At 52.4% G+C, this 26,712-nt stretch overlaps 9 protein-coding genes; 4 read left to right on the plus strand and 5 right to left on the minus strand.

Moving 5' to 3' along the window:
* Positions 1 to 5,000: 5,000 nt before the first annotated feature.
* Positions 5,001 to 5,483, plus strand: CHC_T00003363001 (hypothetical protein). The gene has a single exon (XM_005714423.1). The coding sequence runs from the start codon at positions 5,001 to 5,003 to the stop codon at positions 5,481 to 5,483; it is 483 nt and encodes a 160-aa protein (XP_005714480.1).
* Positions 5,484 to 5,855: 372 nt separating this feature from the next.
* Positions 5,856 to 6,798, minus strand: CHC_T00003364001 (hypothetical protein). XM_005714424.1 is given in 4 exon segments: positions 5,856 to 6,203; positions 6,204 to 6,288; positions 6,391 to 6,689; positions 6,690 to 6,798. The coding sequence occupies 2 exon segments, from the start codon at positions 6,687 to 6,689 to the stop codon at positions 6,204 to 6,206; spliced, it is 384 nt and encodes a 127-aa protein (XP_005714481.1). The 5' UTR covers positions 6,690 to 6,798; the 3' UTR covers positions 5,856 to 6,203.
* A 275-nt stretch (positions 6,799 to 7,073) lies between these two features.
* On the plus strand, positions 7,074 to 9,718 carry CHC_T00009520001 (Translation initiation factor eIF3, subunit B). XM_005714425.1 is given in 4 exon segments: positions 7,074 to 7,099; positions 7,172 to 7,754; positions 8,058 to 9,629; positions 9,630 to 9,718. The coding sequence occupies 3 exon segments, from the start codon at positions 7,074 to 7,076 to the stop codon at positions 9,627 to 9,629; spliced, it is 2,181 nt and encodes a 726-aa protein (XP_005714482.1). The 3' UTR covers positions 9,630 to 9,718.
* Positions 9,719 to 9,768: 50 nt separating this feature from the next.
* Positions 9,769 to 11,802, minus strand: CHC_T00003365001 (hypothetical protein). Its single transcript, XM_005714426.1, has one exon. It carries the CDS (start codon positions 11,800 to 11,802, stop codon positions 9,769 to 9,771), a length of 2,034 nt encoding a protein of 677 aa, XP_005714483.1.
* Positions 11,803 to 12,155: 353 nt separating this feature from the next.
* CHC_T00003366001 (hypothetical protein) lies at positions 12,156 to 15,017 on the plus strand. The gene has a single exon (XM_005714427.1). It carries the CDS (start codon positions 12,156 to 12,158, stop codon positions 15,015 to 15,017), a length of 2,862 nt encoding a protein of 953 aa, XP_005714484.1.
* An 18-nt stretch (positions 15,018 to 15,035) lies between these two features.
* Positions 15,036 to 16,029, minus strand: CHC_T00003367001 (hypothetical protein). XM_005714428.1 is given in 2 exon segments: positions 15,036 to 15,225; positions 15,226 to 16,029. 1 exon segment carries the CDS (start codon positions 16,027 to 16,029, stop codon positions 15,226 to 15,228), a length of 804 nt encoding a protein of 267 aa, XP_005714485.1. The 3' UTR covers positions 15,036 to 15,225.
* An 800-nt stretch (positions 16,030 to 16,829) lies between these two features.
* Positions 16,830 to 18,141, plus strand: CHC_T00008919001 (probable arginine methyltransferase (pam1)). XM_005714429.1 is given in 2 exon segments: positions 16,830 to 17,966; positions 17,967 to 18,141. 1 exon segment carries the CDS (start codon positions 16,830 to 16,832, stop codon positions 17,964 to 17,966), a length of 1,137 nt encoding a protein of 378 aa, XP_005714486.1. The 3' UTR covers positions 17,967 to 18,141.
* Positions 18,142 to 18,156: 15 nt separating this feature from the next.
* CHC_T00003368001 (hypothetical protein) lies at positions 18,157 to 19,843 on the minus strand. XM_005714430.1 is given in 4 exon segments: positions 18,157 to 18,395; positions 18,396 to 18,955; positions 19,133 to 19,275; positions 19,461 to 19,843. The coding sequence occupies 3 exon segments, from the start codon at positions 19,841 to 19,843 to the stop codon at positions 18,396 to 18,398; spliced, it is 1,086 nt and encodes a 361-aa protein (XP_005714487.1). The 3' UTR covers positions 18,157 to 18,395.
* Positions 19,844 to 22,079: 2,236 nt separating this feature from the next.
* Positions 22,080 to 24,996, minus strand: CHC_T00003369001 (hypothetical protein). XM_005714431.1 is given in 2 exon segments: positions 22,080 to 22,242; positions 22,243 to 24,996. 1 exon segment carries the CDS (start codon positions 24,994 to 24,996, stop codon positions 22,243 to 22,245), a length of 2,754 nt encoding a protein of 917 aa, XP_005714488.1. The 3' UTR covers positions 22,080 to 22,242.
* Between the last annotated feature and the right edge of the window lie 1,716 nt (positions 24,997 to 26,712).

The following is a 26,712-nucleotide window of genomic DNA, read 5'->3' on the forward strand; positions in this document are numbered from 1 at the left end:
TCGGTCATGCAGTTATTACTCGACGGAGCGTCGGTTTCGTGTGACAACGCGGGGAGCAACGACCGATCTTGTTGACCGAGCAGTTGACAGGGTCGTTCTTCTGAAGACAAAGAGTTGTCAAAGTGTGGTTCCGAGTCAAAAATAGGGTCTGCATGAACTACTGATTTTTGCTGTTGGCTCGTACTGTATGTATTGTTAGACATAGTAGCACACAGATCCAGGCACAAAGATGTTCAGTGCAGCTTCTTTTCCGAAGCTACAGGCAGGTCGCAGTACCATGAAAGTGAAAGCGTTGGTTGATTTCATCCCCTCAACCGTCTTTCCTAAGCGCAAGGGCGATAGGGCCCGTTTTTGTGATAGGGGTGACCGTGGGAGAGAAAAGTGATGTTGGAAGGTGACTTTGGGTGATTTAGTGATGTTTCCGCATTGATTGTGAGTGACGTCACTCAGTTTGCCAACATTTTTGTGCTGTTCACTACATTGCAGTGATGATTCACTACAGAGAGTGACCAATCACTACATTTTCAGTGAACGATCTCTCAAAAACGTCACTAATTGTACCCAAAGTTCACGCAAAATCACTTCTTCAAAGTGACGCAATTTTCATCACCTATGCAGCATAGGGCTAGGTTAGCGTTTGGTACGCTAACCAGAAAAACAAGAGTAGTGGCGAGTTCGCCCTCTCCGGGCTGATTCCCGGGAGGGCGCTGCCTTTTTTTATATCCCTCGTCGCCGGTCCTTTCTCCACCGCCTTCCAGCGGCAGACTCTGTCTCGTGCATCGGCGCGGTGCATGCGAACGGGCGTCAGCGGCGGACGCCCGTTCAACTCTAATTGCAACCGAAAGGTCGTCTCGGGCAGCGGACGTCTGTCCGTCGGCGCTAAAGTAGAGACGCGGTCGCCTCTTGTTTCGTGCACCGTGATAAGGAAACGGCCGTACGTCCCAAGTAGCTCTGGGATCAATAGGGCATCTCTACAATAGAGCATGTGCGCAAGAAACGTAAAATTTTTGCGTTTGCTCCTGACGGCAAAAAAACTTACAGAAGAAAACGTAAAAATTTGCGGAGCTTGTGCGCAAGCTGCAAAAACGTGAAAATCTACGTCTTCTTACGTTCCCCTGGCCTTCACCCAGGAACTGCAACTTCTTGGCCTCTGCCATCTAACGTTATCAACGACGAACACTGCGCGCGTGACGAGTGTGTCCCCCTACTAGTGCTGTGGCTCGGCGGTCCGCCACCTTCAGCGGTTGATATGGCGCTTCCCGAGCATCAGCAGCGGAGGCTTTTAGGCGTCGGTGCGTTTGCGAAAGCGCGGCGTGTGTCGACGATGGGGCCTTGTGGCACTAACTTCGTATCTTGTCATCTTTGCGACGCTAGTCATCATTACTGCGGTGTGGTTGAGGCGTAGGGCCCAGCATAGGAGGCGCGTGCAGGGTTTGGCCTTGGCTGCAGCCGCTGCGGCCGCTGTTGAAAGCCAGGAGAGACTGGCGAAGGAGGAATCGGAGCTGGCCATAGTCATGCTCGCTCTGTACTCGAGATGCAGGGTGGTGCTGCGGCTCCAAGGGGGAAGTAGCGTGTTTGGTGGGGCGCACAGGCGGCCGCGGCTGCATACGTACGCCCTCAGCTCCGAAATGACCGCCCACGAGTCCAAGGTGAGCTTCCGAATTGACCGAATTAATTTCAAGCGACTGCATGACGCCCTCCGCCTACCGGAGTTGCTATACTGCGTAAACCGATTGGCGGTATGCAGTATAGAAGCGCTGTTGATATATCTAAGATACTTCGGCGAAAACTGCCGTGACTCCACGGTCGCGTTGTATCGCGGCCGAGATCGCACGGCAGTGTCCCGCATCGTGAAAGCGATGAGCTGCATCATCGTGTCGAAGTGGTGGGCTAGCGTGCGCATCCCGCAGCGCATCCTTGGCTCAACCCGCCTAAGGAGAATCGTGAGGGCCGTTCGGGAATTTGACTGCCCTTTTGACAGCTGCGTCAGCTTTTTGGACGGGTCGAGGCTGCGCACAGCGCGCCCGGGTGAGAATTCAATGCAGAACGCGCTTTACAACGCAAAATACGGGCACAACCTCGCGTATCAGGCTGTGAATTGCCCTGATGGGCTCATTCTCGACTATCAAGGGCCGTTTGGCAGGTGCCATGCCGACGGAAGCATTGTCACCCAGTCAACGCTCATCGAATGCATGACGGCGTTTCTCCCGGATCACAACGTGTATAATGACGCAGCGTACGCTCGCAGCGCTGTTTGTTGCCGCGGGCATCGCAATCCTACGTCGCTTGAGAAGCGGGCCTTCAATGAGCTGATGAATAGCCTCCGTATCACTGCCGAATGGGGGTTTGGGGGTGTTGAGGCCAAGTTTCCGTGGCTCAAATACAACCAGAACTTCGTTGTCGGGCAGCGGCCAGTTGCCATGCACGTGTTGTCAATTGTAGTATTATGGAACGCCATAGCGTGCCTCGAGCCGACGCAAGCATCGCAGTACTTCACCTGCGAGCCGCCTCACATCGAAGAGCATTTATGCGACGACTTGCATGAGCTGCGGCTGGACGAGTACAAGGATGCAGAAGGGGCATGCCTTGCCGGGGGCATAATGATACAATTGTACGAAGAGTCTGTTGAGTACGTCGCCAAGTGCGAGGCAGCACGACCTGGAGGAGATGGAGGCCTTTGACTTGCAGTGCGCTGTCTTGCAACATGTAAAAGCTGCCTTGTTTATGAGTGACGACTAGTAGACGGCGCATGCGGGCGACCACATTAATCGAAGCCGCAGGCGTGTCACTTTTTGGTGAGATGGCTAAGAATTTGCTCTATGGAGGACGCCATGCCCTCAACCTTGCTCCCCAGCCCCGTGACTGCACCTTCTAGCGTGGCCAGGCGCGCGTCAGAACCAGAGCCTCCATTATTAACCCCAGACGCGAAGGTCTGCAGCATGTCGATCACCCTGCCGTCGCCTGCGCTGCTGGCGCCTGCGGTGGCCTCCGCTGCTGCAGCTACCCTCGACATGACGCTCTCACTCCTGTCTGTATCGGCGTCACGACGGTCGTACAGGCCCCTAGCCGCCCCCCGCATGCTCGACATCTCTTTCAGAAGCAGCTCTCTCGAGTCTGACGCCGTCGCCCTTCGCTTCTTTGGCCTGGGGCCGCCAGCGCTGCCGCTGGGACGCTTGTGGGTCGACGGCGCCAGCGTAATGGCATCGCCATCGCCATCCTGCCCTGCAAGCGCCTCGGGCACGCCGCAGTCAGGGTTGGGATCGCTGCCCCGGTCGTCGGCCGTGTCACCCTCATCCCCAGTCACCTCCTTGCTTTCGGGGAAGAGCCCTCGAGAAGTTCTCACTGCCGCAAGCATTGTTCGCCTTGTTGCCTCCGCCTTGCGGGTTCGCTATTCCTTTTTCTCCGAGGTCCTATTGAGGGCCTCGGCCTCAATGTCGATAAGGGTCTGAATGCTCCTCAACACTCTGTCGCTTGCATCAGGCATTCCGCCTGCTCCGGTTGGCGTGACGTACTTTCTCTTGAGCTCAGAGTACCGGTCGGTCTTGAGTTTCTTATACGCGCCCTTCAGCTTCGCAATGCTGAGAGGGACGTGCAAGAACCTGCTCTGAACACGGGCGAGAACATTGCCCCAGGTGGGGCCTTTGGCCCCATGTGCTGCTCGCCCAACCTCTTCCTCAACGCACACCTCGGAGATGTACAGCTCCAGCCCCGGCACCTTGCGGATCGAGACCGCGCCGCTTGCAGATTGCCATGTCGGCCTCTTTCGTCTTCGCGCCACTGCGCCCACACCATCAGCCGCGCTGCCACTCTCCTCACCCTTATCTGTTTTGTTGCTGTTGCTGTTGATGTTGTTGTTGTCGTCGTCGTCGTCATCGTCGTCTTCATCGTCACTGTCATCGTCGCCGTCATCGTCGCCGTCGTTGTCGTCGTCATCATCATCGGTGTCCAAGCCACCGTCCCCCGCGGCCTAAGCAGACCATGGCTTGAAGTGGAGCGTCTCTTTCGTGGGCCTAAGCAGGCGCTCGGCCTCTTGCTGAAAGTATAGCTTAACGCCCTCGGTAAGGCCAGCGGCCTTCTCCCTCTCATCTATAATCGGGCTGTCCGACAGCTCTGCAATCCGCTGCCGCGCGCAGTCGACGGTGCACACAAAAACCCCGCTGAGCGCCTCAACAGTCTGTGAGGCAGCGAATAGCGGGCTGCACTGCCCGTGCATTGGCGAGCGGCACCAGCCGCCGTAGTGCGAAGTGCGCTGCAGGCTTGCACCCGCAGTACGACACTCTGTTCCAAAAACACACGCGCCGAAAGTGGTCTGTGTCTTCCCCGGCGTGAGTACCTCTGCCGGGACATCCGCACGCGAGCGGGGCCCGGCGGCGGCGCCAGGCCTAGTTGGTGTGCGAGGCGCAAGGTCGTGGGCCTCGGCACGTGCGGTCGGTGCGGCTGCGGGGGGTGGAGAAGGACGGTTCGATGTCGCGGGTTCTCGCGCTCGCACACGGGGTTTAGCCAGGACGGCAGGGGTGCGACCCTCGGTGCGGGCTTGGTTGCGCGTGCGGCGGGCGAGGCCGCTCTTGGGCGCTGCGGCAGCGCCGCGACGCCTTCCTAGGGGCCATGTCCGCGGTGGAGCCCGGGGATCGATGATGTTGCAGGTCGTCCACGCTCTCAAACGTGGAAATTTGACAAGTCCAAGTGTGAAAAAAACGTCGCAAAATGAACGGAACGTAAAACAGTTTCATTTTGTGACGTTTCTCAAACGTGAAATTTTACGTTTCGTGAGAGCGGCCAACTACTGTAATTCAAAAACGTAAAATTTTACGTTTGCGCACATGCTCTAATATCACAGAGAGTCACTGTACCAAAATTCCGCGTTCGGAGGCCTAGACAGGTCCTTCCTTTTCATGATTAACTCCCCTGTCGTTTGGCAAATCATCTCGCAACTTAGCGTCGAAGGTTCAAATAAGAGCAACTGCCACAAGGTAAAAGAACAAGCCAAAACAACCTGAATTATGGCTACATCTCTCTTCGGAGAATGGATTCGATTGTGGTACATTGTGAACTTATTCGTCCTCATTCCTGACTGGCTTTACGTTGTCCTGCGACCAAGAACTTTCGAAGACGGGGATCTAGGATGGCTGTGCAAGATCTTCAATGTCTACGCCAAAATCGACACACTGTTCCTTGACGAAAGTGACAAGTTTTTGAAATTCACGTATTTCCTTGGTGGCATTGACATTCTACTCTGCCTCTATCTCACAATATCATTCAATACCCAAAAAACTCAAGCTTCTTTCGCTGTCCTGGCCATTTGCCGAGCCACGTCTGTCTGCACAAAGACTTTGCTCTATATGATATATTCGTATGATTTTATCCTTCCACAATGGCGTCTTGCTATTTACCTTCTGTTTTCACCTTTTTGCCTGTTCCCGCTGGCTGTCATCTTAAACGTGTCCACTCGGCTTACTTCGGTCCTCAAGTCAAAACAAGTGTAAAACAACTTCATTAGTTGCTCGCACAACCACTTTTTGGATTGTCTTTAATGTGGCAGGGCGAGTTACCCTATCTTGAATTCTGTTTTCATACTTCGTCGCCCATACTGTTTGCTCTATAATATCTATTCGGACAAGCATTTCTTGTGAACTTTTCCTGGGCTTTTGATACAACTTCGGTTCGCTCATGAGCAATGGGTCATAATGAAAAACTCATGAGGTTTCTTCACCCTACGAGAAAGCGTTTGTTCCAAACCAAATGTGGATCAGGCAATCCCCTCGCAACATTTCGGTGTGTGGTAATTGGATGACATTGGCCGTCGAGGGGAGCGGATTCCGCGGACTGCTGCGACACCCAAGATCAGTGGGCTGGTGTGTGTTAGGTTAGCGTTGCAAACGCAACTGTATCGTTTCTAAAATTCTAAAATCCTAAATCAGATTTAGTACAATACTCGCACTTGCTATAGGCTGGGGAAATCATGACCTTCATGCCCGACACTTCTACATTGGCAAAATGTACAAGTGTCCTCGAGAATATCCAGTTCCCCATCGCGATTCTATAATTTTCACCCCATAGCGCTGCGACCTCACATCTGCGTCACCTCGGTAGCCATCGTTCTCTGCACATCTAGACACGCTGCGAGCGAAACCTTGTAACTTAGATGCTCCTTTGGTTTTCAAGGCCGCAGAGTTATGCTTGCAGAACGGATGCACGTTCCCTTTCTATGTAGTCGCTTCCGTCTTTTCTTCTATTATATTTGAAGATTCGCGATAACCTTTGACGGCTCGGGGATACTTTGCGCCGTGGCTGCAGGTTGACACGAGCGTAGATGGGATCATGTCAGCACGTAAGAACATGATGCTCGAATGACGAACATTCATACCGGCGTCTGCAATTCAAGTAACGTACCGTCTGCGGAGTTCATCTTTCAGATGTTCATCAGCTCCATATTCGCGCATGCACTGATCGACTGCCTTGCTGAAAGCACGACAATGCCAGACAACAGACAACAGGCGACCTTCTGAACATTCTGCAAGCGTACGAACATGGCCCTCGCATCCTCGCAAAGCAACGTCCTTAAGGCGACGCATCACGACAGCGTCCGCTTTGTGCTTAAGGATCGGAACCGGGTCGCGACTCGCTCGCGCAGCAACAAGATCCTCCAACTCAGCTTGAGAAACGATGTCCCTCCCAGTTTGGTGAGACATTGCGGCTGCTGGTGGCGGGGATCTGTGGGGCAGCGCGACGAAAATGGAATATTATAGCACGGGGGATGAAGTGAATCAACGCAATGCGAGTCAAAGGAAATGAGAAGGTCAGCTGCACCCCGTCAGTGGGGATAAGAGTCGTCAGAGGGATGCTTGAGCCTCCTCAGGGCGACTACGAGTAACGGTGAGATGGTGTCCCCGGGAATAATAAACAACGAACAGCAGCACTGCACCAATGGTGCACAAGGTATGATAGGATTTATTACACGTGTAACAAAAGTAGGCTACTGTACATCGTCTGTGCAAAACTGCAGTGCCCTGCTTTACAGTAAGCTGTCTTGTGTAATGAAGACACCGGCGACGTTGTCCCGGATCGATCCCAGCATGGACATCATTCCTCCTTTGACCGGGTCTATTGTTTCACCCAGGAGCAGACCTCAAAACTTTCACAGATTCGCGAGCTTGACGATCTAAGTAAGAAGTCGTCATTTCGTCCAGATCGAGATGCCTGCTCTGGCAACGGAACAACCCCTCGAGGGCCTTGACCAGGCTCTTCAAGATGACTTCAACCGTAAGCGCGAAGAGATGCAACGGGTCGCAAAGGACTGCGTCGTCGTTGTCGACAATGTTCCAAAGATCGGAGCCGAGAAGTACCCACGTCTTGTTTCGAAGCTAACTCCGCGTTTCGAAGCAGCCGGTCGACTGCGCCGTGATGGCGGCGATAAACCCTTTTTGGAGTTTGTCCAGGGGGAAAATGGTTCTTCCCTTGGATATGCAATTGCGGAATACATCAGCCCTGAAGAGGCTCACAAAGCTATAGCTTTGTTGCATAATTTTCAGCTGGATCGTGCACATCGGTTCTGGGCATGCACGGCGGGCGACTTCGAGCGCTTGCAGCAAATGCCCGACGAGTTTGTTCCACCCCAGGCGCTCCCAGTTGCGGATAGAGACCGCCCCAATTTCAAGAGCTATCTCTTAGATGAGCGCGGCAGGGACCAGTTCATGATCCGCCATCAGGATGAGACCAGTATATATTGGCATGATCATGTCGTCAAACCTCAGCTTGTAAGTCTTTGTCCCATTTTCTTTTTTTGCACGCAAGTTCGCAATCTTGCCTATGGCCTTGATGATTTCTTCATTTTTTCCCGAAGCCTGGATATATAGTAGGTACTGCATACCTACATCCAGGATTTGTGGAAAACATTAGAGGCTGTTTCTGAGCTACAATATTCTTAGACTTGACTCGACCTGCGTACTTTAAGAGCCGGTCACTCCGCTGTTGCTTCGTTGATGTACTAACCCGTTTCTGCTTACGCCAATCGCACTCCTATGTGATTATCTGTGGTATGGTGTCTTTGCGTTTGACAGGACTTCGCTCGCCTTAAGTGGACTGAAGCCGCTGCCATTTGGTCCCCTCGTGGGACCTACGTTGCCACATTCCATTCACGTGGTATCAAGCTGTGGGGCCGTCTCCCTGTACAGAAGGACGCCGAGGTAGAATACGGTCTCATCATGCGCTTTGAGCATGTGAGCGTGACGATGCTCGATTTTTCACCGTGCGAGAACTATCTCGTTACTTTCAACGGAACGGAGCCCGAGCGGGATGACAAGCGCAACCCCAGGGCCCTGGTTGTATGGGATATTCTCACTGGGAGAAGAAAGCGTGGCTTCATGGGGCCTCCACGATCGATTTTAGATTCAGACGGAAGCATTCCGTGGCCAATCTTCAACTGGTCGCACGATGACAAATACTTCGCTCGTCTGAATGAAAATGCTATCTCCGTGTACCAAACTCCCGACATGGGTTTGGTGGATAAGAAATCCATCAAGATTCCTCATGTCAGGGGTTTCGCGTGGTCGCCAAAGGATAACATTATGGCGTATTGGACTCCAGAAGTTAACGACTCCCCGGCTAGAGTGTCTCTTATCGAATTGCCATCAAAGAAAGAAATTCGTCAAAAGGCTCTTTTCTCAGTCTCCACGATTGTTTTGCACTGGCAACAAGAAGGAAAGTTTTTATGTTGCAAGGTCGACAGATTAACTAAGAGCCGGAAAGGTCAGTTTACGAACTTCGAGCTATTTCGTGTCAAGGCGAAGGATATCCCTGTGGAGGTCCTCGAATACAAAGAGAAGGACATTATCAACGCATTCGCATGGGAACCGAATGGCAGTCGCTTTGCAGTGATTCATGCATACAGTGATGTCCCAGGGAAGACGGATGTCAGTTTCTTTACTATGGAAGGCTTGAGCGGCGAGCTTAAGGAGCTGTTTACTTTAGAGAAGAAGACAGCAAATCAATTGCATTGGTCTCCGAAAGGTCGGTTTATCCTGCTTGCTGCAGTCTGCACCCAAAATGGAAACCTTGAGTGGTATGATGTGAACGACGCCCAGGGCAAGGAGAATCCAGAGCCGGTAGGTGCCAACGAGCATTTCTCTTGCAATGATATCCAGTGGGATCCCTCTGGTCGTTTCGTAACATCATCCGTCACCTGCTGGAGAAGCAGCAGCGACAACGCGTACGTTATATGGACCCTTTATGGCAAGGAGTTGTGCCGCGTGAATGTTGATCAGCTCTACCAGTTTTCGTGGAGACCTAGGCCGCCGCCACTTTTATCGGCGAAGCAAGAACGAGAAGTCAAGAAGACATTGAAGACTCGGAGAGAGCGGTATGAAAGGGAAGACAAAGACCTCAAAGATTCCGTTAGCAGCGGCAAAGCTGCCCGACGCAAGGAACAACGAGATATGTTCAGCGCGTTCCGGGAGTCTGCACGACGTATCCAAGAAGGAGAGGCAGAGAAGAGGGCCAAAGCAATCGCCTGCTACGCTAAAGTTGAAGACGATACTGAGACCATCGTCGAGATTGTTGAGACGATTGTGTCTGTCAAGACTGAGATTGACTGGAACAAAAAACTGCTTACAAGCGACGATGAACGCGATTAATTTCATAATTAGGTTTGGACAAGTCAACCATGATTTAATGGGGATATCCAGCAAATCGTTAAACAGTAAAGACAGGCATTTGTATCGAGGCTATAACATTGCGTTGATAGATGCATGGGCTTTTCCCGGCTTGCATCGATCACGGACTCACAGCTTTTTTCTGTCGTTTAGGAGATGCAGGAGCATCTTCTGCACTCCCGTCCTTGCCTCTACTGTACTTGTTGGTTGAAACAGTAGCTCGGTCAGCTCCTGTCATATTGCCTGACTCTGTTGAAGGTTGGTTTTCTTGTTCTATATCCTTGTTCGATTGTAAATTGGCGGGTTTAGCGGGTTGTTGAAGTTCTGGGGCATCATCGTTTCGTTTCCGTATTACTGGCGACTCATGGGCGGTTGCCTGAACCGGTGTGTCGGGTACACATACCCCAGGTGAAGCATTCAACCCATTGTTACCACAATTGACATCCTTTTTCTCCAACGGAGTTCTTGGATTGACCACTTCATTGTCTCTGTCGACGTCAGAGCCACTTTTCTTGGGTGTCGCGTCGGAATTTTGGCTTTCTACCGCAGCTGCGGCCATCAACATTTCCTCCTCATCAATGTCAGCATCTAGCATGGAGACATCTGGGTTCGGGGCAAAGCGCCGTTTGCGAGCTTCGATGAAATATTCATTTGGATGCGTTGGTATATACTCTGGCATGCCGGTTTCTGTAACAGCATGGATTCCAGGCTGTGAGGACGCGAAACATATGCCACAGGCTGTCTGAAAATTGCCCTCTTTCGCCTTGGCTGCAATGACGGGGATAGCGTTAGGGTCTGTTCCAATGCTGCGCAGTGCTTGCTTTAGGCGCGTCTCTTCAAACTCTCGGTAGGGACACCCATTGTGCTCACCGGGCCCCGGGCGATCGTTAATTATTCGCATGCAGGGAAAAGGCGCCAGATTGCGTCGCTTTCCTTCTCTCCCATAGTGATGACGAATGTTGTAAGCGTAACTCTTTTCAAACTTGTCTGAATTGATAGCACCTTTCCCAAATTCTGTCCGCCAAAACCTAAGCGACTCATCCATGTTAAGCCCACATCCTTTCAGGAATACACCCAGTTGCAATCTGCCTGCATATCTGAGATGGTGCTGTTCCCTCAACCTGGTCATCATATTGACCATACACAGTGGCATGGCGGGAAGAGACTCGTTCAACTGGGTGAGATTAATTCTTTCAATGCTCGCTGCAGGATCAAAGCCCTTTACCTGCTCCTCCATGGCATAGTGCTGCCTGATGGACTCCAGAATTGGTCTCATTCTCTGATCACCATCCGCCAGTCCCACTGCCTTCGAAGCTGTAACAAGTGCATGACTCAATTTGCTTCGAAACTGTGAGGAGACAATATCCAGAACGTTCCGCTCTGGTACATAAGCCATGCCCTTGTCCAGAAACACTCTCCTATATCTGATAAGAGCAGGAACCTGTTCGAATGCTACCGTGTAGTAGTTTGTCCCGGAATCACCTTTCATTCTACCGGGGCCCCGTGCAACTGCATCAAGCTCTTGTCGAAAGCGCTCAAGGTCGCTAGCCGACGCCAACCGAACTGTTGGCCCATCCGCCTTCTCAATTGCTTGTAGCGCAAACTCAGCCCCGGCCCCTTCCAGTCTCGCGGTGAAGAGATCATGTTCTGTTGAAAGCAACCAGTTTCTGTGTTCATGGGTCTTACAAAGGGCCAGTCGAAGCAGAAAGTGAGAGGCCTCATCTTTCAACACGCGATCTTCACGAGTAGGATTGCCTGGAGGAGGAATATTAAGACCTGCTGCGCGCTCTGCCGCACGTATTGAGGTTCGAATCGCATCTACAGCGGCGGCAGACCGCTGCCCTATACTGGCATTCGAACGTGCCGTTTCTGCTGCCTTAAGAACCTTCAAGCGATCGAGGGCAATTCCTTCGAGTTCTTCGATATCGAAGGCGATGTGGCGAAGGGAACTGGAGAGATAGAGCGGAGCATATGAAGCGGCAGTACGTGATGAATGAATGGAAGAAGAGCCTGGCAACTTAGATGGTGTGCCGGCCGCTCGAGCCACCTGCATGGTTGCAAAGAATGCTAGATTCGAACACCGCTTCGACGAATGTCGGAGATACGGAGGAGTAACAAGATTGGGAATGACAAAAGAGAGGGATGTAACTTGCATATAGCCTTCTGTGTAGAAGGAAGCTTTCGCGGGTGCAGTCTGTAGTTCTTCATGCTCAGTTTTGGCGGGAAATAGATATCAAATACTGTATTAAGGCATGGGTTGAATCCAATTTCAGTGGAAAATATAAGCCAACCAATACACGCCAAGTGGTACGTAGCATTCAAAGCTGACACCATGTCAGTAGCAGCGCGATATGTTGCATCATGCTTACCGTGTTCACTCTCCGCTGACGCAGGTGAGGTTTGACTTTTCCCTCTGCTGCTCCCTCCTCCGAGAAGGCATGCTGTGCCTCATACACCTTACCCCCACGGCTCACATTCGTCATATGCGTCACTTGAGCCTCACCCTGCATGCGGCGCTTCTTCAATTTCGTCGCGGGCGATGGCCCTCCCCAACCGGACGCCGCTGATGCAGGTTCGTTAGAACCTGTGCCATCCTTTGAGGAGGACAAAGAAAGCTTTGAACGAGCAACGGCTCTGTCGCGCTCCATAGAGCCTGGCTCCGCGCAGAACACTCCAACTCTGTCTCCACGAGTTTCACAACATTCCGACACTGACGAACGCCAACCGCATGTCGACTCACCACCTGCCAACCCGGCTTTTGACAGACCTCCGGATTCTCCGCTTTCCACAGCGAGTGAGAGTCCCGCTATTAACGCTGCACTACGACTGCGGGGAGTCGTAACTGTCGTGCAAGCGTATGTTGATGAGACCGCCGATAGCGTCCTGACTGTGCAAGTTGTTGAGGCCCTGAAAGATCTGGCTGAGATCATGGTCTGGGCAGATCAGCACGACCCAGATGTGTGGGATGTGTTCCTTGAGCTTTCTGTGATGCCGCTGCTGGTGCGCTGTCTACAGGTCAGTGTGAAGCCTCAATCAGCTTTTGCAGAATCTCAGGCTAGTGAGATGGATCCAATCGTCACCGCGAACGAACTAGCATTAGAATCACAAGGGGACGGCGAGGAAAAAGATAGCGACGAAGACAGGGAGTTTTCCACCATTGCCCCTGGTAACGATAATCGTACAGCTGTGGTGGGATCACAACCGAACGGGACATCTGCTGAAGGGTTGACAAATTCCTCTGTTGGCATGTCGGGTCGGCAGTCTTCAGCTCTATCATTTACTAGTTCAATCGTGGAAGCCGAGTCGAGTCACACCGAGCGGAAAATTGGTGAGGCTGCAGAAGAAGTGGACAATCAAGAGCACTATGCATTGACCAACGACGGTACTGAGGTTCAGGCACAGATATTGCAGACACTATCTATTGTGATTCAGAGCGTGTCGCGGCAAGAATCTCTTCTGTGCTTATTTTCTTCAAACCACATCAACCAGATTCTTTCATTTGAATTTGCGTTTGAACATGACGAGATGTTAGCTTACTTCATTTCTGCCGTCAAATCCATTGCCCTGAAGCTCGACGAAGGTTTGGTTCAGCTTTTCTTCGATCCTGGAAAGGGCTCATTTCCATTATACACCGCCGTGACCAAATTCTTTGATCACCCAGAAGCGATGGTCCGGATTGCGATGCGAAATGTAACACTCACTATTTATGCACTTGGGGATTCGGAAGTCTTACGGTTTGCAGCCAAAGACGAAGCGCAGTATTTCCCCAATACCATGGAACTGCTGGCTAGGCTGTGTGGTAGCGTTGGCAGGGCATTTGAGTTTTTACTGGACGATGGGAGGGAAGTGCGAAGGACGAGAAGTCGGACTGGGCTTTTTCGACGACGTGTTAAATTATCTGAGCTTACTGCCAAGCTCGAGGAAATTGAGAACATCTCTGCGTATCTTGGCGATGTGTCTACCGTTTCGCAATCGTATCTTCACCCTCTGGTTGTCAGCCTCATCAGCAAGCGGGTGTTCAGCCCGTTTTTCAGACCAATAGCGTCTCAGGCATCTCCAGCTTCTTTGCACCTACTGCGAAAACAGTGGGGCCTAACCAGGGCAGATGCAGAAACAGATACAAAACCAGCTTTGCCACTTTTCGATGCGGCGGCGAGAGCTTTGGTGTTGACATGCATGCTGACTCACTGCAAGGCCTCACCACTTGGTAGTGTTCTTGTACGAGACCTTTGCAGACCTACGTCTGATTTTGAACATCGTCACGTTCTACATGGTCTCAAGGGTATGGCTACAAATATCAAGGGAACTGAGCGCGTCACATTTGTCTCCCTTTGTGCGATTGAGGCATTCATTAGTTGTGAGGCTGCGTCGAAGCAATTATTGGGAAGTTTGAAGTACGATTTATTTCTCGAAGATATCGATGAAATCGACGAATTCTTTGCAGACAGCCCATTCAAGAGCTTTATTAACATTGGCATTCCGGATGAGGATGATCTACAGCGTCGTGGATCGGAACCTCTGCTCATGACTTTATCTGATTTTGAGGCCCCTCTGACTCCAACGGGTTCACGGCCTTCTACTCCGACGCTGCCAAGCAACCCTTCCTTTGATGGGATGAAGACCCCACCAAGTGGACTTTTCGACTCCCGATTCTCCAGTACGGACAGTAGCCCAGGTTTCCACTTGTCCCCACCCGCCGACATAGCACCAGCAATAGAGAGGAGCGATAGCGACGGTATTTTATCTTCCTTTCAATTCGGGGAAACCTCGTTGAGGGAGGCGTTGTCTTCGATCGTTCTAGTGGTGAGAAGGCGAGAAGTGAGGACAACCCGGGTGCTTCACGCGATATATCGCATCATTTCAGCTGTATATAAGAGAACGTCAGATATCAACTCATCTGTTGATGTAACGAAGATCATGCTGGATGAGCTTGCCGGCGTAATTCACGGATTCATGAAAAACAAACGGACAACTATTGTAGCAATTGAACAAATGTTCGACAATTTTGTTGCAGCGGCAAAGGATGACGATATCCACCCACAGGAGTGCATGGATCTTGAATCCATCGTATCTCCGGATCAGCTGCCCTCTTTTGCATCAGCATTCCCGAACGGAGCGGGAAAACGTCGACGGGTACACTTGGAAGATGCAACCCCTCCCATTGAAGTGCAGGATGCCCAGACTTTTTGTATACTGGGGAATATATACGATGACATGCTCCGGGCAGGAAAGATTCTGGGAAGATTGGGGAGTTTATCTGAGCGCGTATTACAAATACTAACAGCAGATGGAGTGGATGACTCGTATCTAGACAAACGCGACGCTTTAGAACAGGTTAGTGAAGCCGTCCTGAAACACGGAGAGTCGTAGTGTGAGCTAAACATACTGATTTGTGTATTTGCTTTACAGTTGTAACGAAGGTATTCCCTCTGCCGAGACGCAGTAGATACGAAATTGAAGGCGTTCGACCGTAGTGTGTACAAGATCGCAGAGTGCATAATGTCCTTGAAAAGCTTTGACACTACGATATCGAACGCTTATTCAGTCAGTGAGCGTGTATACATACGATAATAGTCACTTATTGCATCTTCTTCTTCATGTCGTTGCTATCCATGACGTCAAAGGTCTCCGGTGAGGCGATTCTGGTAAGGCAAAGGAAGCCAGGGACAAAGATGAGCAAGAAGATCAAGGCGACAAGCAAGCCGGATAGGCCAGCGGAGCTAATCTCTGGTGGGTTCATCACGTGTGCTTTGGTGGCGTCAGCCCCCGAAGCCGAATCGGCGGTATTCCCATTGACAGCGTCTGGTTTGGCGGGGTCTGCACCAGCCGCGGGTTGATCAGCCGGAGCCGCATCAGCTGCGCCAGCATCTTGGCGAGAGGCCCACACAACAGCCATGTAACTATGCCTGCTAGCAAGCGACTTGATGGCGCCGATGAGTTGCGCAGATTCGCCTTCCTTCAGTTGAACATTGACGACTGCGTTCTTCTCCGAGACCTTGAGGTCGGCGACCTGATTTACAGTGACTGCATTTTCGGCGTCATCAAAGGCGCCGGTGCGTGCGATAAATGACGTGGGTCGGTCGCCGCCGAGGGCGCCAGCAAGTGCTGTGAGGGTTTTGCGCGGTGATGACACCTCTGCGCGGACGACGAGAAGGAGAGACGGACGGGGTTGCGATGCGAAATCGGGGTGAAGGGGAAGTTGTGCGGAAGAGGTGGAATCAGAATTAAAGCGGCCGAGGAGGTGTGAGAGCGATGCAGTGGTGGACTGCTCCGGATGTTGAATGCCAGCGCTTGCAAAGTGCTGTGTTGACGAGTATCCCAGGAGGAAAGGGGCAGCAAGCGAAAGACGGAAGAGAGCGAGAATAAAGAGGGACCGGAACATTGTGACACGGAAGAATGGATAGGGATGGGATGGGAATAGGACGTCCGAAGGAGGGTGGATGTAGGTCGAAGACGTGTACGAGGTTAACCTCTTTGAAGGAGAAAAAAATGGGCAAGATGCAATGCAACGGACAAGCCGGGCATCGCGGATGGAAAGATGTCAGACCAATGCGGTTACTCCGGCGACCACACTCTCTGTGAGTGTCATGCTGGTCCAGATGGGGCACCTGCTGCGGTGGCACATCAACGGTTTCTGCAGTATGGTCCGAGCGGGTCTCGGAACAGAGCTTACAGTTACACGTTTCAACGGCCTTCCACGTGTACACCAAAATTGTACAATCGGTCAGAGTGGTACCCACGTGTACGAATTGTGCTCACCATCTGTAATTCGAGCTACAGTGTACTGTACTGTTGATATTGTTCCCATGCACACAAAACACAGCTTAACGCGCCTCATAACGCTGGGCATGCTGGCTAAATCTTTGTTCAATTTCGATTGGTTGACGACGGACCGTCACGGACGTCGGGCGCTCCTTAGTTTGCCAATCGCAAAACAGCACACTGTCGTCACCAATAGATCCCTCCCCGACGTTGTATGCCCCCTCGAATTCCCCCGCCGGCCCTGTGACGCAACAACACTCAACTCACTCTTACCCACCATTTCCCCAATTGTCTTGCCGCGCTCTGTCTACCACCCTCGTTTTTCTCTGTTTTCTTGTTTAGCAGAAAGCACCCTCAAGACCTTCACCCGTCTTCGGTTTGCACTCTCCTTTCATTTATTTCCTCCCCCACCACGAGCTAATGGCCCCAGCAGCGTCGTCTTCAGAGCCCACACCCGCCCCAACAGCCTCTGCCGCCATGGCTGATCTCGCTCTCGACAACCGCGAGTCCCAAAAAACCGCCCTACGACGTCTGCTTCCCGATGGTGCTAACCCCAGCGTCATTGGCGACGCCGACTTCGACATGACCTCCTCCGACTATTACTTCAATTCGTACGCCCATTTTGGAATCCACGAAGAAATGCTCAAAGATGATATTCGCACCTTGTCTTACATGCGCGCCATTGTTCAAAACCGCCACCTGTTCGAAGGCAAAGTCGTTATGGATGTCGGTTGCGGCACCGGTGTCTTGTCCATCTTTGCGGCAAAGGCAGGTGCGAAGAAAGTATATGCCGTTGAGTGCTCGAAGATTGTCGACCAAGCAAGACAAATTATTGCCGACAACGGCTTCTCCGACGTCATTGAAGTCAAGGAGACCAAAGTCGAAGAAATGGAGTTGCCGGAGAAAGTTGATATTATCATTTCTGAATGGATGGGTTACTTTCTGTTTTACGAGTCCATGCTGGACACTGTTCTATTTGCAAGAGATAAATGGCTCAAGCCGGGCGGTCTTATGTTCCCAGACAAAGCAACTTTGTATCTATGCTCTATCGAGGATGCTCAGTACAAGGCCGAAAAGATCGATTTTTGGGATAACGTGTATGGACTCAATATGTCTTGCATCAAGAGCGTCGCACTCACTGAGCCGCTCGTAGACACTGTCGACCCTGAACAAGTCATGACGAATGTGTGCGCAGTCTTTCCAATCGACTGTGCCACAATCACAGTCGAGGAACTGTCATTTGCCGTGCCATTCAAGCTCACAGCTATTCGAAACGACTATTCCCATGCACTTGTCGCCTACTTTGATATCGAGTTTTCGCACTGTTTGAAACCAGTTTCGTTTGTGACTGGACCGCACAAGAAACCAACGCATTGGAAGCAAACCGTGCTGTATCTAGACAGGGCGCTGCCGATGGAGCAAGGGGAGGTTCTCGAGGGCACCTTGGCTTGCCGGCCGAACCGAAACAACCCAAGAGACCTGGACATTGCCATCGAGTATGAGTTTAAGGGTCGTCACTCAGAAGCGAAAAACTTGCTGCGCTATCGCTTGCGTTGATGAACCATGATCCGTTGGGCCGAATTTGAATTCTGTTGCGTTGCGAGTCTTTTGTTTCTAAGTCCCTGTGTCGTGTGCGAACTAAGTAGCTCGCGTAGCCGTTTTTACTCATAAGACTCAATGAAAAGGTGCCGTGCCGTTAGCCGATGAGAAAGAAATCGCAGTAATGTTTTTACTGAAGCTAGCGATATCCCAAGTGCCCCCTTTTAGAGCCGTCAGCCGCTTTATGTATCAGATACAGCGCAATGGACAAGGCTCTTCAAGGCACGCGAAGATGCAGAAGGCAGGTTAGCTATAGCAACGATTTTTGGCGAGCTCCCAGCAAGATTATACAGTGACTACGAAGCGATGCAGCACGTGCACCAGAACCGGGGAGGTGCCGACCTGCAGAACAATTATGTGGAGAATGATGGCGTTGTGGTGAGAAAGTTAATAGCCACCGCTGATGAAGGAGCGCATGTGCTCGGCATTGCGCCTGTGAGCAGCCACAAGCTCACTGACAATATCTCCGACAGAGACCATGCCGAGAACCTTGTGAGACTGATGGTCGACGACTGGAATGTGCCGAATCCTCCGTTCCGTCATGAGTTCCATGCATTCATGCAAAGTTGCACTAGGGGCAACGCTTGTAAACTGCTTGGTACTCATAATGTCTCGGACGAGAGTGCTCCTGGATGAGCGACCCCTGACGATAACCTTGTTCAGATAATCTGTCTCCGTGATGATTCCAACGGGACGCTTATCTGCACCCTCAACGATGATGAGAGAGCCAATGTTGTGATGAACCATCTTCTTGACAGCATCGTATACGAGGTCATCGCCACGAGTGTAGAAAAACTTCTCGCCCTTGGTCTTGAGCACATCTCGGACAGTGCCGAGACCGTGCTCAACAGAGGGTGGGACTTTCTCATCGCTGGTTGCCGTCGGGGCTGCAGCAGCCGGGGTGGACGCGTACGGGCGAGAGTACGCAAGGCGACGGAAGACGACGGCTGATCGACGGATAGCAGACATGTTGGCAAGTTAGCGAATGAAGTGTGACGGGAGGATTTTGTATTATAGTTGAGGGGAATAGGGTTGGGAGCGACTGGTCAGCGGCTGAATCAGTTTACAGGGGAACGCAAGCCGGCTCGTTTATGAAAGAGAAGGGCCGAGACGTAGATACGCACGGCGAGAGGGTGAGGACGAGCACGGCTTGCACGACTGGGCGGGGGGGATGGGGGGAGCGCGAGAAGAAGTGGGGAGGGTAAACAGGAAGTGTGTGGTGAAAGTTACGCGATGCAGTATGGTCTTTATATGGTGTCGATCAAGACTGGATAAGGATGTGTGTCGGAGAGGTTCCACAAGATGAGAGGGGTAGATTTATTATTTTGCAGCATCTATCAGTAGTCGGGTAAGGGCTGGCGACAGTGCAAGGCAGGATACATGGGGTCGTTCGGCGTGGAGGGATTGGGAGATGCTGTACCATACAAAACATACTACGAACACGTTTTCGACTGTTGGTGTTGGAGCCTTGCCTTGGACAGGTGTCTCTCCTGTACGCTTTTAGCGGCATGTGAGTGTTCTTTGTGTACTGCGGCAAGGGAGTGTGGCTGCACGTCAGAAGACGGCTTCGTAGCATCTATCGTGCGGGCGGAAGGTGCGGTGAACGCATTGGTTGGGAGGGTGCCGCAGGCGGTTGGGACGAAACTTGGAAAAGCAACGAAATTCGTGACTCGCTGAACGCACACTCCACTCCAGACGCCTCCATGCACTGACCGACAACGGAGAAAGTTGGTAGAGGCGTTTCTCCATTTCACCACGGCTCTGAAAGGGGCCTTATCCAAAAGGAGATCGCGCACTGACTCCACCGTTTCGAGAGGGCATGGCCCGGTATGCATGCAACCTCCGAGTGCCGTGGCGCAATCACAAGGGATGATTACCTCCGTGAAATCTCATTCGCCCACGTGTCTTCGCGGCCAGGCCCCTTATCTCGGCTCTGACAACGCTTATTGGGTGCGTCCAAGGGGTCATGAGGTGGCGCTGTGCTACTTGCTCTGGCTTGGACCGATTTGTGGCGCTCGTTGGCCCGTGGTAAACGAGTGCAGAGGAAGAATCACGGATCGAATTGGGAGGCGAGTCGCAAGAGGTCGGCCTCAACGAGTCTGTGGCGTGGTTTTGAACCCATATAATTAATTAGAAATTTGATTGAGTAATTAAGGGGGACTTACGAGCACAGCAGCGAAACTGACACCCAAAGATGGCAGGCTACACCACAGGAGGCCTTAAAATCCAAACTTTAGGTGCACTCCACTGGCCGAGTGCCAGCGATCAGACTGCCAGGGATATGAACGTGTGCGACTTCCTGAACTGCTTGATAGTGAGTGCTTGCAACACCTGCTCACGCTGCAGGGCCCACTGTTTGCACCATTGTTACAAGCGATACCTGGTGCATGGCGTACCGAGAACATGTGGACTTAATCCCAGGTGCACAGTGTGCTGTAGGTGCCGCGCGCATTGCGAGTGTTCGGACGTGTCCGAAGGCCCCGGACCCAGGCTATACCAAGCACAGTTATCAGATACAGTATATCATACATGGTTCCAGATGCAAAGGACCGCGGTGCGATGGCCCACAGGTCCCAAGCCGCAGCACCCATGATAGCTACTGAGAGGGGATGCAAGGTGAGCGAAATACATCTAGTAGACTGGTGGAGTGTCAGTCCGAGGAGGTATGCACAGCAATGGCAGAAATGTCGCAACATGTGGACGGAATTAGTCGGCGCTATAAGGGCTTCGACCATCACGGCTTTACCCATGGGGGGAGAGGCCAGAGCGGGCTGTGTTATAATAGACCAACCCATACCTTGCTACGACTCGACCCTAGAGAGCGTTGGTGACCTCGTGAGAGTAGACATGCTCACACATTGGTGGGTGAGCAGCTACAAGGGCCTTAACGCCGAGTATGAAGGGCCCGGATTAATAGACTCGGTGTGGATCCACAGGGAATACATGAACTGTGGGGGCGGCCTACCGTGGGAGGTATACCCGTCCTTTCGGCGGAGTGACGCTGTGATATACAACTATGGAGACGAGTTCAGTCACAGACTACTCTTGTTTGAAGCAGAAGCCGGGCCCCATCGCATCTTATTCCCGAGGTTAGACTACGATAACGGGGTGAGGTGCGTCTTCATCAGAGCTGAGATGCTGGACAATGCAGATATCAGGGAGAGAGTGGCTGGCGCCTCACCAGGGATCATGTTAATCAAGGGCACAGAGGCCGCCAATGCTGCGCGCGCGGACGGGGAAGGATCCGTCTATCAGGTGTCGCGTAAGGGGGGGGACTTCATGTTCCCGGACCCCAGCACGCGGCGCGGGCTGCGGCTCGATATCCAGAAGGCTGCTCCGCTCAGGAAAACATGGACCCTAGGTGAGCTAGCTAAAGTGTGCCAAGCTCGACAAAGCCTACTTTTCCACGCTATCGCAGGCTCGGGTGACACCACACTGTGCACAGAGCGCACTGGTTGCTACGTTCAGGTGGCACAGCGCAAGAGTGCGAGTCACGGCACGCTACAGCTACGCCCCGCTGCGGTCAGCGAATTGGTAGAAGAGGGGTGCTATCACCACCGCGATGGAGCGATAGTACTCCCGTGGGATGGCCGGGTTCTGTACCACCTCCGCGGGCACGTGGTCGACTCGGCGGCAGAAGGCGCTACTCCATTATCGATGGATCATACAGTTAATAGCGTGGCAAGAGGGAGAGAGCCTGTAGGAGTCATACGCCCAGCATGCCCCGCCAAGAGATTATATCCACTACGGGCCCGTGGCCCTGTCTATGCACTGCCGAGAGCATCCCTGTACCACACACCTTGATTTCGCCTTATTTCATTCAGCACTGCCCCAAAGCGCGAGACTTAATACATGAAGTACTGGAACTCTACTTCTGAGATTTAACTACAGTATTAACTATCTCAGGTCGCAAACCACACCGCGATCACCGCCCTCATTTTGAAAGAGCAAAACCGGTTCACACCCCTAGACTTATCCATAGAGAAACATCCACGTCCTAATGAGCGACTCTGTCCCCAACGTGGCGAAACAATTCCACTCCCTATCACTGCTTCCACACCACGTTCTTTCATACAGATAAACAAACGCCATTTGAGCAGTCCAATGTGCATGCGAATCTTTATCAAATATTACTGCTGGTTATACACAAATTCTCCGTCTACATGTACGGTACAGACACACAATTCACGCAGGGCATCCCGCTTGTAACGCACAGCCGAAACGTCCCTTCGCTCTAAAACTGCATGTAGTTCTCCTCTGAAAAGCCAATCTTTTTGAGGTTGGGTATGCACGCAAAATTGATCATCGGTGGCGGTCCGCACATGCCTACAAATGACTCCTCGCCCGGGTCTGGAAGATGTGCGCGAATCATCTCTTCGTTGACGAATCCACTGCTGTACTCCCATCCCTCCTCGGGCTTATCCACCGTGTACCACAAGTGGATATTTGACCTCTCCGCAGCCATCTTCTCCAGATCCTTACGCATCAAAATGTCTTTGAGAGAATGATTCGCGTACAACAAATACACATCCGTATCGTCCTCTAGATCCTTGTAGATTGCCTTAATCACTTGATATGCCGGCGTCAGTCCTGTACCACCACAGATCAGGCCAATCTTCGACGCATACCTATCCTTGCCCTTGACAGTGAAGTTTCCTCTGCCCTTGTACTCAAAGTGTCCCAACGGCCCCTTCACTTTCAGCATGTCCCCAATCGCCATCTTCTCCATGTATTGTGACATCTTTCCGCCATCCGGGAACCGGGGGTGCACACCGGCGTAGTACACCTTGATGCATAGGGTGAAGTGACCCAAGTCATCGTCAGAAGAAACAGGAGTGTATGCGCGCATGACCATATTCCCATCAATAATCGCTTGAATGAACATGTGATAGCCGATAGGGAGGCCCAACCTGTGTTCGGGTGTTTGCAACTTAAACTTGAATAGTCTCGTGTCGTGAGAAACCTCAATCTTCTCGATCAGCTCAAATTCAGTCCATTTCTTGGGGTTCAAAGCAACCTTGTCGTCATCTTCCCACAAGTGCGAAGCCTTCTCGACCGTTTGAACAGACTGATTTGGAAGGTCATCCTTCATGAGCTGCGCCGAAGACTTCGACAAATGCATAGACTTCTTGCCCGATGCAGCGGCAGGTTGGCTTTCGTCCGCCAGTTCCCCAATGTAATATTTCTCAAGCATGCTCTTTGCCTTAGACGAATGAATCGCCATGAATTCCTCTGTCGAATCCTCACCAGCGTTCATGACAATGGCTGCCGCTCCTCCCGGATGGTCATCTAAATACGGAGTGGCATCATACACCTTCCCATCAACAATAATCCATGCCGATTCTTCCGAATTGTGCTCCTGCACTTCCTCCTTCGTGTACGTCTTCACCATAGAAGAGAGAGCGGGGGCACTAGGAGATTTACCCGGGGCAGGGCCCGAGGGTACTGCAGTCACCGGCTTCGGGGGAGGCATCCAGCCACCGGCCGTCGGTCCAGGCACTGTAGGGTGCAGGAACTCTAGGACAAACGCTCCGGAGGACTGGCGCGGCTTGACCTTCACCGTGAAGTGACAGTTGTTCCCCATGCCCATGAGATTCCATGTGATATCCTTCGGCTGGGTATTGTTACCCTCGTCCCACGCACGGCACCTTAGTTCACCCGAGCCCGTGGCGGCGTTGAGGAACATGAACTTATCAATGGTGTATTCCCAAAACATCCAGCAATAGTATTTCCCGAATTTGGGGGCATGGCTGTGTCGCTCCTCAGGATAGTCGTTCTTACACAGCCGCCAAGTGAGACCGCCATCAAGCGAGATTTCAACGCGAGTGATCTTGCGTCCTCCGCCAGAATAGGCGTAACCTTTGATTGTGTAGACACCGGCGCCGGTTAAAGTGAGAGTCTCGCCATTGGCTGGGTGAACAATTGCCGAATTGATGTTCAGCTGGTTGAAAAGATATTCGGGTTTGTACCACCAGCCCTCCGCCTTTGCAAGCTCGGCATCGACATGCGGTGGCAGGATCCTGTTATCGAAGAAGTGGTAGTAATTCTCAGAAGGCTTATCCGTTACTTCAATGGTCTCCAGCCACTTGACCATTCTGCCACCAATCCAACCCGGAATGACGACGCGAAGTGGGAAGCCGTGGTCGGGGGCTAACCTGCTGCCGTTCTGCTCATAGGCAATCATTACATCGGCATACGGATCTGTAGCGGTAGCAATGTCAATGGATGTGCCATACGTGCCATTAGGCAGCCCCTCCTTCTCGGGGCCGACAAAGCATACATGCCTTGCATTCTCCCGATCGATACCAGCTTTCTCGAGCAAAGTAGAAAGCTTGACGCCCTTCCATATATTGCAAGCATGTGCGGCGCAACCCCAACTAAAACCGATGGTCTGTTTTATCATATTTTCTTCCTTGCGGCGATTTCCAGCGCAAACAAGGGTGACCGGTAGGGTAATGGAGGGCATGGCGAGGATGTCGTCCATGTTGAGCACAAGCTCCTTTTTGACAAGACCCTTGACAGTGAGGCGGTGGGCATCCCATGACATCTGGGGACACTTACCATGGTTGCGGACATAGTGTAGAGAGACAGGGGTGATGAAGCCCTGTTTGAGGAGTTTACCGATCGGGGGCTCGCAATTGAAAGGATGTTTACCCGTAAGACGGACGAGGTCCGGATGTCTGGGAATCCAGTTGTCTGGAGAATTCTTGTCGCGGTCATCGACTTCGGTGGCGAGATGATCCTTCGGCAGGATGTCCCGGTTCGCAGCCGCAACCTTACTGAGGGCTGCCGAAAACTCTGTCCACGCGATGCCCTTGGACTCGGGCACAGCAGCCAAGTTGGTCGAGGGTTTCTTCGCGGAAATGTAAACACGGCCGCCACGCAAAGAGGAGTCTGGTGTAGCGTCCGGGGTGTTTTTCAGCGAGGAGTGTCCAGGCTGCTTGGAGGGATCCCACACGGAGACAGGCATTGTGGGGGGCTGCTCCATGTTGGGGAGTGGGCTGCGACGTGGTCGAAGATAGGGATAGTGTACCGGATACTGCAGCAGCGGTTCGTAGGAAGGTGTGCGCGGAGTGAAGCGGGGGTAGTGGGGGGGGGGGGGGGGGGGGGGGGGAATGTGGCGTCTAACGGACGAAGGGGGGCCAGGGAAGTGGAGACAGTCGATTACATAGTGCTCTCACGGGACGGGGGCGATGTGATTTACGCAATAGTAAGGGGGTTGTGCGCGAGGTTGGGCATTTAATGGGGAGGGTTGGCCACACCGGGGCGGGGAAGTGGCGCAATGGTGGACAAGGAGGAATTCTCGTGGCGCGTTGCTGGCTGGGGAATGGCACGATATGAGGGAGGCGCATCGTGCGGTGAGTGCCCGCTGGAGAACGACTTTACAGTGCGCATCTTCCGACAGCGCGGCGCCCGCACCCGTGCGGCGGGCTCCAACCACACAAACGCGCCGTCTTGACACCTTGCAAGTCGCAAAAGGGAGCGCAGGCATGATTGCCGCCCAGCGAGCCGCTCCGCCGACCGCCAGGCACAGCTGTTGTGCCGTCAACGGGTGTCCGGCGTTGCCGGCGACGCGCGCGCCCGAGCAATCAAGACCCGCGCTTTGGATACCCTGCCAAGCCTGTTACGTGAGGACCCAGGCGTGTGGTGAAAGAGCTTGTTGGTGTTGCAAAATGCTGCCCACGTGTCGACGCGTGCCATGGCGGTGGCCGGAGGATACTACAGTGTTTTACAAGCCATTACAGTGTGTCGCATGTTTGAATTGCACCATCCGCATTTGCTGCTGTACACACCTAGAGGGCTACTCACAACAAGGTGTGGACACAACTGCATAGTATTGTCCGCCTCATTTGACATGTACATTTATTACTTGAGGTCCTTCTCGCCTCTGCGGCACTCCGTAGTACAATACCCTTGGTATGCCGTAGATACCCTTGGTACAGTAGCTGCGCAGAGGTGTGTGTCTTAAAGGGTAGGCATATCTGTACATTTACTTGAGGTCCTTCTCGCCATTGCGACACTCTGTAGCACAGTATGCTGTAGATACCCTTTGGTAGATAAAAGGTAGGCAGAAAGTCTGGCAGAAAGTCAGGCAGAAAAGTCAGGCAGAAAGTCAGGTAGGCATGTTCAAGCAAGGCCCTATCCTCATGCCCACTCACGCTCCACTCACTCCGGCCTGCGCGCCGTACAGTATGTCTGTCTGTGCCGAATGAACTCGATCACTTAAGGGAGAACGTACAAAGCAGGAGGAGCTCGATGAAGGTACACCCGGCCATTGCCTGCCCTCTCGCGGTGCACAGATGGACTGTTCACCTGAATTGACCAACCCCAGCGGCAAACGCGCCCGAGTTGGCCCTGACGATGGGTCGGGGACGATGTCCCGTTCTGCTGTACCGCCCGTGCACGCCATGAGTGCGTAACACGTCGACTTGTCTCACCGTTATAACGAGTATGGAATCCAATCCATAATTTATGGATAGTCCACATACAGCAGTGTGTTATTACAGTATTATGGACCATAATACTGTACCCTTGGTACCAAGGGTACTGTATACTATACAGTATTCACTGGATGGTGGGTGTACGCAGGTGTACTGTAACCTTACTGCACACAGGGCCTCCAAGGAGATATACTCACATTTCCAGTCCAGGTCCAATCTTGGCGGCACTCCCTCCCTTACTGTAGTTGAGTTGAGACCATAAC

This window comes from Chondrus crispus, genomic scaffold (genome assembly GCF_000350225.1).
Source record: "Chondrus crispus Stackhouse genomic scaffold, scaffold_186, whole genome shotgun sequence".
NCBI lineage: Eukaryota > Rhodophyta > Florideophyceae > Gigartinales > Gigartinaceae > Chondrus > Chondrus crispus.

Coding starts and splice junctions, on each gene's coding strand:
- CHC_T00003363001 (XM_005714423.1), top strand. CDS start 5,001: ATGGCTACATCTCTCTTCGGAGAATGGATTCGATTGTGGTACATTGTG.
- CHC_T00003364001 (XM_005714424.1), bottom strand. CDS start 6,689: ATGTCTCACCAAACTGGGAGGGACATCGTTTCTCAAGCTGAGTTGGAG. Junction 6,289..6,390: donor AAAGATGAACTCCGCAGACG/GTACGTTACTTG, acceptor GTCAACCTGCAG/CCACGGCGCAAAGTATCCCC.
- CHC_T00009520001 (XM_005714425.1), top strand. CDS start 7,074: ATGGACATCATTCCTCCTTTGACCGG. Junction 7,100..7,171: donor ATCATTCCTCCTTTGACCGG/GTCTATTGTTTC, acceptor CTAAGTAAGAAG/TCGTCATTTCGTCCAGATCG. Junction 7,755..8,057: donor ATGTCGTCAAACCTCAGCTT/GTAAGTCTTTGT, acceptor TGCGTTTGACAG/GACTTCGCTCGCCTTAAGTG.
- CHC_T00003365001 (XM_005714426.1), bottom strand. CDS start 11,802: ATGCAAGTTACATCCCTCTCTTTTGTCATTCCCAATCTTGTTACTCCT.
- CHC_T00003366001 (XM_005714427.1), top strand. CDS start 12,156: ATGCGGCGCTTCTTCAATTTCGTCGCGGGCGATGGCCCTCCCCAACCG.
- CHC_T00003367001 (XM_005714428.1), bottom strand. CDS start 16,029: ATGTTCCGGTCCCTCTTTATTCTCGCTCTCTTCCGTCTTTCGCTTGCT.
- CHC_T00008919001 (XM_005714429.1), top strand. CDS start 16,830: ATGGCCCCAGCAGCGTCGTCTTCAGAGCCCACACCCGCCCCAACAGCC.
- CHC_T00003368001 (XM_005714430.1), bottom strand. CDS start 19,843: ATGCATACCGGGCCATGCCCTCTCGAAACGGTGGAGTCAGTGCGCGAT. Junction 19,276..19,460: donor GCAAGGCTCCAACACCAACA/GTCGAAAACGTG, acceptor ATCCTTATCCAG/TCTTGATCGACACCATATAA. Junction 18,956..19,132: donor CTCGTCCTCACCCTCTCGCC/GTGCGTATCTAC, acceptor TCCGTCGATCAG/CCGTCGTCTTCCGTCGCCTT.
- CHC_T00003369001 (XM_005714431.1), bottom strand. CDS start 24,996: ATGGAGCAGCCCCCCACAATGCCTGTCTCCGTGTGGGATCCCTCCAAG.